Source organism: Lacerta agilis, chromosome 4 (assembly GCF_009819535.1).
Source record: "Lacerta agilis isolate rLacAgi1 chromosome 4, rLacAgi1.pri, whole genome shotgun sequence".
NCBI classification, from domain to species: Eukaryota; Metazoa; Chordata; class Lepidosauria; order Squamata; family Lacertidae; genus Lacerta; species Lacerta agilis.
Window position 1 is genome coordinate 81,712,431 of NC_046315.1, and position 13,464 is coordinate 81,725,894.

Consider the following 13,464-nt stretch of genomic DNA (forward strand, 5'->3'; position numbering starts at 1 on the left):
CATCCAAATAGGTTTTTCAGGAGGGGGAACTGAGAGCTGTAGAAGCGTTAAGACTGCTGGCTGCATGAGCTGCCTTCTGCTTGTGCAATGTTGGCTACAGCCCGCCATGTTGAAAGGATCTCATGGGTAACAGGAAATAATCTTTGCCTGAGACCTTAGGGAGCTGTTGCCAATACTGGGATAGAGGACAGAGCAACAGAAGAGGGGAAATTAATGCAAGTGCTTTATGTGCTTCGTTGAGTTCAGGGTCTGGTCATGAAACAGTGGATAGTTAGGGCCATGGTTTCCTGACATTCTGCCTCCAGAATACTCTTTCCACATAAGCTCATGTGCCTAACCCAGTGGGGGCACCTGCTACAGAATCCCATCCCTGCATACTGTAAATGACAACATTCTAGGCTGCACACTGTTCATACAAGGTGGTACTGACAGGTAAGATGCCACCTGACTACATATTATAGAGGGAAAGTGGGAAATCATGGGAAACTGGACTGCTAAGCAGCTTGCCTTCCTTTTCATTGTCAGGCCCCGACAATCTCTAAGGAACACAACGTTTTAATGGAACACAATTTCAAACTATGCTTGGGGGTACTTGACAGCTATGGCAGGTTTAAATATAGCTTTTGTTACTTTGTGGGCCTTTCGGCAAGGCTGTGGCACCATGTTGTACGTTATGCTTTTGGAAGGCTTACAAACCGATGCCTGGCAAACAGATCACATCTGTCAAACGAACACGTCAAAAAAACCTTGCTTCGGAGACAGTTTTTATCTACCTGCCATTGCCCTAGTTCTGAGACTATGTAACAGCAAAAATATCATTTCTGGAGAGGTATTTATTACACCGTACTAAAAACTGCATAAGTTGGTGAGATCTATCGAAGCTTACTGTCTCGGACTGCTGAAAAGACCAAATTGTACTCCACATTCTTGCAACGGAATCCAACCAGGTCTCAGCACAATCAGCGTCAGAGAAGTATAACTCCAGGGTCCTCCTTTATATCGCTGTAGCGTAAGACATATGGCTACGGTTAATCTAAATCGCAAACCCTCATCTATCAGCAGCTCTTCTTTCCTAATACTTGGGAAATCCTTTGTGGATTATGAGAGCTAACTCGCTGAGAAACAATGCCACCTCTAAATGAAATTACACATTAGTACAACCAACACAATCAGGCACACGTTCATAAATTTTATTAAGTTTAGCCTACTCCTGCTATGGAATCTACTTTTTATTTTGCAGATAATGGACACCTTTGCTATAGAAATGGCGTGTGAGGCATCAGAAGTGGGTGTCTTCTCTGTGAAATAACTTTCTTTCAGTAATATAGTGAATAAATATTTTGCCGAGGTTGCTGAAGTACAACTGCCACTTTATGTCACTGCGTATTTACAAAAAGCTGTCTAACTTGCAAAGGGGCTTGCCTGAGTAAAGTTGACAGCATTTTTTTTTTGTCTACTGATGAAGTAGACTATGACATACAAAAACAAATGAGCTTTACTTGCTTACGTCACTTTATAGATGACGTAAGCATCTCCATTATTATTATTACACCACCCATCTGACGGGATACAGACAAGAATGCAGGCAAGATTTGGAGATCAGCTAAGAGGGGATGCATTTTAAATCTGGGAAGCTTGAATCCTACTGCAATGCTGCAAGTTGAAATAAATGATCCTGGGAGATCCCATGAGTACCACACATGCAATTCTTTAGCTGCAGACCTTGCTCTGAATACAATTCCCTTTCTGTCACAGCATCCAATAAGCCAGTGTTTTTCAACCTTTTTTGGGCAAAGGCACACTTGTTTCATGAAAAAAATCACGAGGCACACCACCATTAGAAAATGTTAAAAAATTTAACTCTGTGCCTATATTGACTATATATAAAGTAATTCTCTTGAATTTTTCAATTTTTTCCCACGGCACACCAGGCAACATCTCGCGGCACACTAGTGTGCCGTGGAACAGTGGTTGAAAAACACTGCAATAAGCAAACAACTGGTTTGGTTGTTCACCTACTTGCTGCGAGGGGACTAAGGAAGGCAGGGTCACTTCTGATCTTTCCTTGGGTACAATGGGGATAGGAGTTGAGACATAATCTAAACACATTCTCAACAGCATTCATGATAAGAGGAGAGAGCAAATCCTCTGTTTTGTGCTTAGCTTTCAGCGGTGCTGCTAAATCATTAATTCAGAAACAAGGGGAAATATCATTTACAGCATTGTTCTGGAGGAGGAATGTTTAGGAGAAATATTCCCCAGGGAGAACATCTACAGACTTAAACACTTTTGTTCGGCATCCTAATGTTTTGCTTCCATAAATACTAGACTCCTCCAATCTCTTGTTTTGCTTTTGTTTCGAGTGACTGATTAAAGCAAAATTAAATTGATTAGCGCTCGTCAGGTCTGATTGCACGATTACAGTTCCCTCATAGTACAATTCACTTCCGAAATGAGGTCAACCAGCTTCTCCTATTGCACAGAGATACCAGAGGCAAAAGAATAAAGGTTACGAAGAATGATAGAATTCTGAACATGCTCAGATCATTGATTAGGTTTCTGCCAGCAAAGAAACGTCTCCTTTGATGAACATTTCTTTCAAGTGGCATGTCTCTCTGACTAAGTGTTATTTTATTTCTCCTAAAGCTAACAGGTGTGTCCCTCTGTCCCACCAGCTGATTAACTGACTTGCTTTCATCCAATACAATAAACAAGTACCATATTTTCCAGTGTATAAGACGACTGGGCGTATAAGACGACCCCTAACTTTTCCAGTTAAAATATAGAGTTTGAGATATACTCGACCGCAGATTCTCCACCCGGTGTATAAGACGACCCCTGACTTTTGAGAAGTTTTTCCTGGATTAAAAAGTAGTCTTATACGCCAGAATATACAGTAATTAAAATAACAGTACCTTTTAAAGGCTACTATGCAATGTAGGTAACAGTTTTGGCATGCAGGTCATTATTATATATTTGTAAAATAAATTTTGTCTGAATTAAGAGGTGTACAGGTTCAACAAGATCGGTTCTGAAAATCATTTACGGGGCTTTGAATTCAGCAGCCCACATTTTATGATCCAGATGAACCAATTTTACGGATTAATCAAACAAATGAATGTTTTCGGCCATGATTGAAGTTCTATTTTATTATTTTATAAAGCTTTGCAGCTTGTTGCAGGTGGTTCCACTAATTTCAGTGGGACAAAAGCTTTAGCACTACAATCTTCTAATGCTTGCATCTCATTATTCTACTCCTGGTGAACATCACACAAAAGAGAGAAAATAAAACATAACATTAAGTTTTGCTACCAAGCATCTGTAGTTGGTAAGACAAATCTTGAACAAATCAAGGCGATCCAGCTTTGTAATATACCTGTATCACAATTGAAGTGGGTGTGTTAAAAGATGGAGGGGAAACAGAGACTTTTCTACAGCTGACCTACACCAAACCATTCACATGACCTTAATGCACATATCCCCAATATGCTCTCCCAACCCGGATTTTCAAAGGGTTTGGAACCCCAATATTCTGTTTGCAGAATATTTTAAAAATAAGGTAAAGGTAAAGGGACCCCTGACCATTTGGTCCAGTTGTGTCCGACTCTGGGGTTGCGGCGCTCATCTCACGTTACTGGCCGAGGGAGCTGGCGTACAGCTTCCGGGTCATGTGGCCAGCATGACTATGCCGCTTCTGGTGAACCAGAGCAGTGCACGGAAACGCCGTTTACCTTCCCGCCAGAGCGGTACCTATTTATCTGCTTGCACTTTTGACGTGCTTTCAAACTGCTAGGTGGGCAGGAGCTGGGACCGAGCAATATGGCCTCCCAGCAGTCTGATGAACTGGTAGATCAGGCCTGGGGGAAAAGTAAGAGATAGACAGAGGTGGAAGCATCTGGTGAACTGAAACGATAATGGAGTGTCAGTTACGGCAAGATATTCGAGAAGTTGAGCACGGCATTGCCCTCCTCTGATAGAAAATAGTTTGGGGAGGGAGACCCGACTCAGCAGAAACAGAGCACGGCCTTTTATGCCCCTATTCCACTCCACAGGCAAAGCAAACTTTAAAAAGATGAACGAGAAAAGGGTATATTTAGGCAAACAAGTGGATCTGGCTGACTAATACCAAAGTTCTTTTAACTGAATAGGTTAGAATGCAACATCTAAGGGCACAAACAGAAGCAGTGCAGGATATCTGATAAAAATCTCCTACAGGGAATAAGAAAATTAATAGCAGCTTTGGGTTGGAGGAGATCAGATTGGGACAATGATCCTGACAGTGCAGGGCTTAATCCTTTCTTTCGCATGCTGTATTCTCACTCAAAGATAGATTCTCCACCCCATGATCTGGTTTGCTTTTTGCCATGTGGAGGAAAACCTTCCGATTTTATTCATTTATTTGTACATTTACAGTGTGAGGGAATTTGGAGCTGGAAAACAGAACAGGACAAAAGGGTTAGATCCCACTGCTTTGGTATAAATCCAGTCAGTGCCCCTCCCCCTTTATTAATCTTTCAAAGTAATCAAGCACCTCCTCTTGCTGGAACGGACAGCCAACCCATTCTGCCGTGAAGGAAGGCGTAACAGAGCATGAACCTATTTAGCACGGAAAAGGAACATTAATAAAAACAAGTAACAAAACTGCTTACCACAGGGCAAGCCGCTGCTCTATTTCCTTTAAAAAGTTGGTGTGAAATTTGTGCAAAGGTTCAAAGTTGGAAAAGATGAGATTCTTCAGTGCTTCTGGCATGCAGTCTTCTTTGCTAACTGCGCTCTGGAACCACTACAAAGACAAAGAAAAGCAATAAGGCAGGCCACCCATGGGACCAACTCTGTTGAGTAGCATAGCCTTTCCATGGGGCTAAAATAGCCCTAGGTTCTGCTTGGTGAATGACTCTCCCCAGCAATATCACACCACAAATTTGCATCTTGGCTCAGCCAAAGGGTGCCGTATATAACGGAAAAATAGACACAGCATGCCTTATAAACAAAGTAAATTAGCTTCTAGAATGTGTTTATTGAGAATATATAAAATGTTTAAGAGTTTACTGTGTTGGGGGCGGCGGCGTTATATGAAGGGTTAAGTTTAAAATAGCATGTATATGTTGGTGACCGGTGACTGGCCAAGAAAAGCTGGGTTCTTTTTACTGTGTTAAAGGATTGTAAAAATTTCACTTCCGATTAGCTTGTGGCATATAAATTCTTGGTCACTCGTTGGATGAGGAGAGGCCGCTCAAAGTGGGGGAAATCAGGAGCCGGCCATTGCCTCACCTATTCCCTATCTGGTAGAGAGAAGGCACTGAGCAAAATATATCAATTAATTTTCAGTATTTTTTTTCCCCCTACCAAGAAGAGGGTTGCGAGAGAGGGAAGGCACAACCCCCTGGAATCCCTTAAGTTAAGTTTTGTCCAGAAAAGCTCATGGTTGCGTGAGTAATGCAAAAGCAAACATACCGACGTGATAACTTCAAGGTCTTTCAGGTAAGTTCGTTCTGTGGTGGAAACTTCTTTAGCAATGAAGTATGCTTTGTCAGTTGGAAACCTCTGAAAACAGAAAGAAAGAAACATAGGTTTTGGTCTTTACCCAAAGAGTAAGCTCACAAATTGAAGAAAAATAATAAGGAAGGAGGAGTGGGCAGAGAAGCAATCAGGAATTGACTCTCCTTATCCATTTCTGGATCAAGATTGGTTTTTGGCTTATATGTACCTAGTATTTTCAGTATTAGGACACAATAGGGGGCATATACTGCTTCCTCCACATATGGAAATATGGACAAGAACTGTTTGCATGCAGGACAGTTAGCACTCCATGTAGTAATTGACCAAGAATGATTTCATATCCATATTCCAAACAAAGCAAGAAGTACATGTCATACCTCTGAGAAACCTAATGAATTCCGTGATTCACAAATGGCAAAGGAAACATCTAAGGCAGGCATCCCCAACCTTCGGCCCTCCAGATGCTTTGGATTACAATTCCCATCATCCCTGACTACTGGTCCTGTTAGCTAGGGATCATGGGAGTTTGTAGGCCAAAACATCTGGAGCGCCGCAGGTTGGGGATGCCTGCTCTAAGGTTTACATATAAAGAAACTGCATTCAACTAATGGTGTGGTGTCCTACTACCTTACCCTAAAGACATAAACTCTTCCAGGCAACGCAACAACTTTTATTGCCTTGCCTCCATCCAATGATCAGTGATGTGTTAAGCACATCCTGAAGCCATTTCTAAGCAAGCTTACGCAGAAGTAATCAAGAGTTCACTGGCACTTGCTCTCTAGTAAGCACAAAGCAGAATTGCAGCCCAGGTTTTCTTCATTGTGATGGTTGTCAGTGGGGCCTTGTCAAACATGGATGTATTAAGATTTGGCTGTCTACAAAGAGCAAGAAAAAAAGCTCAAATCTGCTGTACAGCCAGCCAGCCAGCCAGCCAACCAACCAACACATGGAATGGAAAATCAGCCTCCAGGCTTTTGACTTCATTCTTCCTGCACTTTGCCTGCCTTGTCGAGGAAGGCAGCTGAACCCTGCTGTGTGCTCCATTAGAACAATCAAGGTTAAGAGCTGCCTAATCGTGCCTTGCGACTGAGAGCAAGAGCAGAAAGAAATACAGGAGAGCAGAGAGTTGGATGTTATTGGGGTGGGTGTAAGCAGCATCAGACCTAGTGAGGTGGTACTAGGAAAGAGAAAGGCATTGAATCCAAGGGATTTGGATTTGGGGTGTGTGGGAGCAGATAGGAACACTGTTCCCTAACGTGTACAGAAAGCTTTTCTTTGCATCTATGGGGAAGCATTCAAATACGAGCAGACACCTTTGGTCTGACTGACACATTGCATCAAGAGCTCAACCACATGAATCTGCTGACGGTGCAGTTCAACATCAGAGGTAGGTGGACAATATTTGCGGTAGATGTGGCCTCCTATACATGTGAATCACTATCAATTTAACCACAGAAATTCATTGCATCACCTACTTTGTGGTAACAGGAATTTATTTTTCAGTTTTGGTTTTTTTTAAGTTAAAAAAGAGAAGTCATTTGTGCAAAGGAAATGCCGTCTCTCCATGGTAGAGCACATGGCGCAAATCAAAGGCTCGCTTCCCAGCAGCCCAGTGACTTTGAAAGATCACTGCTTGAGCCTTTAGATCTGTTAAGTGTTAAAAAAAAAAATCAGTAGCAGACACTTATGCTCTGTTAAGCATATGCTAGTTCCTTGTATAAAAAATGGAGGTTGGCTAGACTGAATCTGATAGAATAATGAATGCAGCTATAATCCTATGTGTTTTAGACATGCCAGATATCGTAACCAAAATGGTAAGAGCATCAGTACCTTCCTCCTGACTTCCTCTTCATCATCAGTGCGGACACCAGTTTGGTCATTCATCAGAGGACTGACTAATGGAGAAGCTTGCCTGTTATCAGGACTCAAATTAGGAGACAACGTTGCATTTGTCATCGTTGGTCCGCCTTGGGAATTGATGGACAATTCTGAAAGGTGGGGGCTGCCAGTGAGAGAGCCTGCTGAAGGAACAACAGAGTAAAATTCAGAATATGTTAGAAATATTACTCTTTAGCATATATGAAAATTATAGCCAAGAACCTCAGCCTGTGTAAATGAGATGGTTCCAGCTAGTTAAATTGAGCTACTAGTTATCTGAAGAGCTAATCTGCCTATTTAATGCGTATGGAGAATGGACTTGAATAAGATTCACATTGTATTACAGCAGTGAAGAAAAAAAGAATGTAGCCTTGCTTTATCATCTGCTTCTTTCCTAGCATGTGATGAATCAAGTTAGAACAGCTTTGGACTTTATAGGGGCGCAGCTTTGTGGGATGTATGAGTTTCTGTTGTTAGATCTTATTCAACTCACACATAGGCGTATTTCAGATGCTACAATAAAGTATTGTTGCTCCATCTCCCCCTTCATGAACAAAAGGAAGACGTTTTCAAGCTTCTTTTTTTAGTTTTAAACAAACCAGCTTCCCACTATACAGTATCTGACTATAGGAACTGGCTTTTTCAAGTTAGTTGAAGCAAACCGGGATCAAATTATGGTTTCAGATCCCAGATTAACCAATTAACCATGGTTAAAACCAATCACCGTTTCCTGCATTCAGGCACAAGAGGAAACTGCATTTTGTTCAAAGCCATGACAGGAAGTTTTAAACCTCCTCCTCTTGCACACAAATGGGGGAGCACATGAATCGGAGGCTAAGACCTGCTCATCTTCATAACTTTGAATTGGGCCATACGGTCAAAGGACCTTGGTGTTAGCTCCAGTAGGCAATAAAACTGTCCGATCTGCAGCCAGCTCAAAAAAAGTAAAGCTTGCAGCTTTCACTATAAATTCAAAATTTATGGTTTTTATCATCCATTAGTACTAATACCCTATTAGTAGCACCCAAAGAAACAGAGACAGTGAGTGTCCCTGTTTGGAATTTTACTCACTGAACTCCAACCCCCATCACTTGTTATGCATAGAGATACAAGCAAAGTCTCCTGCTTTATCCTCTCCCCACATTTTTATTTTAAAAATCCATCATCTTCCTCATCACTTAATCTAAATAGAAACGAATGGGGATAGGGGTGGGGTTCAGTTCAGATAGTTGGGGAAATCCTGTAATCAGGGGGGGGGGGAAATCAGATGTTTAAGAAGCACCCACTCACCCTGCAGTCAGGTTTTGTGGGAGAGAGTAATACTGTCCAAAGAGGACATTGTCAAAGCTGTAAATTTTCTCAGTGCTCTACTATTAGTTTTAGTAAATGTAGAAACAGTAAGAGTTACCCTATAGTTAACTGGCGTTTTATTCACCCTCCTACAAACTTAAACTCCAGAAATGCAACTGATTAAAATTATTTCACAGGGTGCTAACAGAATAAGCATTAGAAAGAGCAGAATCTAGGAGGAGGAAAGTGATTTTCTATGTCAGTGTCACATCTAGAACAGAGGGAGCAAACTACTCAAGGCCTCTTGCTACGTACAACATTAATAAGTACAGTGTACCTTGTCAAGTTATTCCACGCTCCTCTGACTGTTTTGGGGTTGAAATGCTATCATTACATTGATACAATAGAAGTTATTTTTTTTAAAAAAAGCATGTGAAAGGACCACTTCAAAATGTTCGCTGTTGTTAAGCCGAAGAAGAGTGTACAAAAAAGCGTGAAAATGTACAATTGTACACTTTGGTGGCTACGTGGAAGACAATGGCCCCAAAGGGCTTTAAATGCTATCCTCCTTTCTTAGATGAAATCTACCATTTCTTTTTGACATAAAGTAGTCATCAAGCTCACATTCACTATATATTTCCAACCACATATTTCTGCAAGCCATTTATCTTCCTTCACGCTTTACAAAAGCATCTTAATTTAGGGAAACAAATATGCTGTCAGCTAGTACAGCTAACAATACCCATCATGTTCACACACAAATGATAGGCTCTTTATTACAAACATATCAAGAAGTTTCATCTGAAATTTATCTTGGAAGCCCCAGTAAAATATAGCACAGCATCAAAAATTCACAGAGATTATGATCAATTCATTTTTCAGCAGGACCTAAATAGTGTATACATTTTTGAGCTGCACTAGCAAGTTTCATATTTATCTCATCATCTTTATCAGCACCAAAGCAAATTATGCAGAGCAAATGGGATACTTGCCTGAAGATAGATTATATAAATATATGCATGCCTCAGTGAAATAAATTTACCCACAATTCCAGGCTATGCAGATGCTCAGGAAAATGTGAGAGAAAGCCAGAGCTTGTTACACAAATGTCAATTTTATTGACACTAGTACACAACTGTATACAGTAATTTCATAATAAAATTAATGCAGTTATAAGAAAAAGAAGAAGGGAGGGGCCCTAAAGTCATGAAATCGTATTTTCTAAGTTTACAACTGGTATGTTTTCAAACGACATGTACAAAAGACCTACAAGAATCATAGTATCACCTCAAATATGTAGTAAAAACACAGAAATTCTGGCACCGTGCCTGCCCACATGACAGAAGATAAGAAACATTAGCATCCATATGTGTAGTTTTTCTGCTTCTCGGACATTTAAGCACCTGAAAACTAAGTTTGCGGACTGGCCACAGCTAATCGCAGGAAGTAGCAGCTATACATGACCAACGACCTTGTTTTTATTTTTCTAGATCTTCAACAACTGAAGTGGTGTATTTGCCATTATTCAGGAGGGCATCTGTATGGCAGCCTGATGCAAATGCTTGGCCTGCCCCATCAAAACACTTACTATAGTGCTGGGGGTTCCTGTCTGACTCGTGGCCCAGCTAAATTGCATGGAAGCTCCAAAGGCATCAGCAAAGAGTCTCTTGTGTGCAGCCTTCTGCAATTCTGAACTGATGTTTCGCAGTTCTCTGAAATTAAACTCCACCAAGGTTTGGTTGGGAGCAGTTCACAGCAAATAAAGTCTGGAAGTCTGATTCCCTTGAGCGTTCTTAATTTAATAGCACCCAGTGACCACCAAATGTAAGATACTGTAGTTGCGTTTCCAAAAGCTTAATTAATACAGTGTTTTGCCCCTGTCAAAATATCCGGGAAGAAAAGACCAAACAAATATAGAATTGAGATCTAATCATTTCCTTACTTGCAGGTGCATGTGTGGAAGTTGCCACACACATTTTATGCTACAGGGTTGGTGGACTGGAATCTGGGGATTAGCAATGGACAGGCTATAGGAGTCAAAATGCAGAAATATTTCTCCGTTACCCCTTCGCTGCTTATAAGGACGAAGATGATGATAAATTGCTCCTTCACAAAGACCCTATGTGGTCAGACGCAATTCCTAAGCATTCATGGTCGGTTGATTGATAACAGCATAACCTAGGCCTGCTTTAATTTATGCTACATTGCAAATTCTGTCTCAGTTGTGAGAGTTATTGGATGTCATATCTGTACCAATATTGACAAATTATCTATCTTTCTATTTACTGAAGGCCAAAGGCTAGGAACTAAAATGGAAAGAATGCTTCATAGCATTTTATTCATGCTGTATGTCATGATCGAGATTAAAACCAGCCTCGCCTTTTAAGCAGAACTCTTTTTGCTCCTTGCCTGCCAAGCAGATGCACTGCTTTGAACTTATCACAATGCATACCAAGATACGTGATAAGCTACATCCTAGAAATGCTATGTAACTTCCAAGAGCTCATACGAGAACAAAGGTGGAAGTCTTCTCTCCTTAATAACCATCTGTCAGTCTTCAAAGTCTGCTGTTTCCTACAAGGAGTTGCAGAAAATCACAACACGTTACAAACATACTGTACGATTTGAAGTTCACTTCAGTCACATTAGCTTTGGGGGAACGGTCCACGTGGTGCCTTTCTGTAAAATGGGGCACCTTTGGGAAATGCTTCCCATGAACACATATATAATTGCCCTGTAGAAAACAAGTGATATTTCAGGGGGCCCTAAGGTAGCCAAAGAAGTAACTCTAGCCTTGAAGTAATGAATGCAGTATTTTCCTGGTATAAGGCTTATTCGTTAGCCAAAAAAATTAAGATTCCCTGGAACTCTTCTCTCTCAAAACTCATTTCTCCACACAAGCAAGGACTCAGCTGATGCCTTGAAGGGTGTCTTTATATAAATATTTAACCCCAAGCAAGCATTTGGATTGCTAAACTTATATGTAATTACACATAGGATTGTACTGTCTTTAGATCTATGTCTGCATAGCTCCCAACCCCAATCTGTTTGATGCCCAGCTGAATAATGTAGATGACGTGTAGTGCGAACTAATCCCTAGAAGGATTCATAGCAAGTCTATAAAAAAGGCTTTCAAATAAGATTAAAATTTCCTTTAGACTTATATAACTAAAAAATTTGCATCACTGAACTGGGACACTCGTAAAATTGCTATTTTGGACCTAAAAAATATTTAAATGCTGGTTATTTAGTTTTTTTTCCTTGGTACACACTAGAGTCAGAAATGCAAAATGCCTCTAAATCAAACTGATGCATTCCACATTCCTCATACAATAAAATGGAGGGCGAATAGTAATTTTAGCTTCATGTCAAAGCATCCAGATTGACTTTAGAACCTGAAAATCAAGTGGTGTTCTTGTCATTCCTCAGATCATCAACAATAAAATATGGATTCCCTCAAGCAAAATTTGAGGTGGAAGTGCTGGAATGGGGTAGGGACAGGTTGGCTTATGTATAGCTATTTTTAAAAAATTAAAGAACCACCACCAAAAAATCTATCAACCTTTTCTTCAAAAAAGAAAATGAAAACAGACAACGTACTCAAAAGACTGACAGAAAGCAGACACATTCAGTAAGAATGTGCTAAAGAAATGTAGATTTATAACTAGCATTCAATAATAATGAATAAAGGTATTACCGACAGCTATAGCTAAGATACTTGAGTTCATAAACTCCTCACCAGTGTCAAGACAGTTAAAACAGAATTAATTCTGAGTTTTCTTTTATTCCAAAGATCCCCCTTTCCCAAGTTAAAGAAAAGGAGCCTGTGAAGATTATAAGGAACAGAGAAATGGCTGATTTGTGTGGCCCCATGTCTTTGGGGGCAGATGAGTATTCCATTTCTGAATCAGGAAGATCCACCCTGCGTCCTGCACAGAGCTACAATTTTCCTGCTACAGTTCCTAGGATTCTTTGATGGTTCAGAGAGGGATGATATTGCTTTAAATGTATAGTGCAGAGGGGCCCAAGGAAGTCATGCATCCCCTCTCAATTTCTATGGAACGTGCAATGCCACAGCTTCCTCTTGAGCAAATTTATGGAGCAAGAGGTTTTCAAAGGGGAGATGCAGCAAGAGGTTTCAAAAATAACATAAAATAAAAATAATGCAATTTCAGCAAAGATATGGGACAGAGGCTGCCTTGCTGAGATAAACAAAAGAGGAAGGACAAAAAGGTTTTCTTGGGTTCTTAAGGCTTTAAATGGATACCTGTGACAGTGGTGATAGGGCATGATTTGAGAGTATGGAGCATCGTACCAATGAACATGTCGCCCTGCACTTGGGTCAACAATTTGAGCAACAATTAAGCAAGGAAAGGTTTTACAGCAAGATACCAGTTAGAAAGGGTAAAGCCTTCAGTACAGGTAATAAAAAAGCAAAACAAAATTAATGTCATGCATACATAGGATAACTTCGGCCTGACATGCTTACAAACAGTCACCAAATTCAGCATTAGGTTTAGTAGCCAGGAACCCCTTCCTCTTGGGTACAGAATCCATGCTGAAGTGATATATAATAGTATTAGACAGTGGCAGGTACAAAACTGGACAGTAACTGCAGCAGCTAGCCTTTGATGGAAAATAATGTACATCATGATAAGTCTAATAGCGATATGGGTGGGGGGACTTTTAAAGGCATGAAGCATGTCCCTTGTCTATCTTTCTTCTTTCCATCGCTGAACTAAGCAAAACAAAAAGGGACAGGGAAAAAATAGTAGTCTGAATACAGTTCCTTAAAGC

At 40.6% G+C, this 13,464-nt stretch overlaps 1 protein-coding gene across 7 annotated transcripts in view; it reads right to left on the reverse strand.

Moving 5' to 3' along the window:
- FARP1 (FERM, ARH/RhoGEF and pleckstrin domain protein 1) overlaps positions 1 to 13,464 on the reverse strand; it is a 178,667-nt gene that overhangs the window by 25,405 nt on the left and 139,798 nt on the right. For 6 of the 7 annotated variants that reach the window (XM_033147852.1, XM_033147851.1, XM_033147857.1 and 3 more), the window contains exons 14-16: positions 7,330 to 7,520; positions 5,455 to 5,544; positions 4,650 to 4,783 (exon numbers count right to left, since the gene is read on the reverse strand). In XM_033147852.1, coding sequence (XP_033003743.1) covers positions 4,650 to 4,783; positions 5,455 to 5,544; positions 7,330 to 7,520 — 415 coding nt within the window. The remainder of the gene's footprint in view (positions 1 to 4,649; positions 4,784 to 5,454; positions 5,545 to 7,329; positions 7,521 to 13,464) is intronic. The other variant, XM_033147855.1, reaches the window with a different exon arrangement.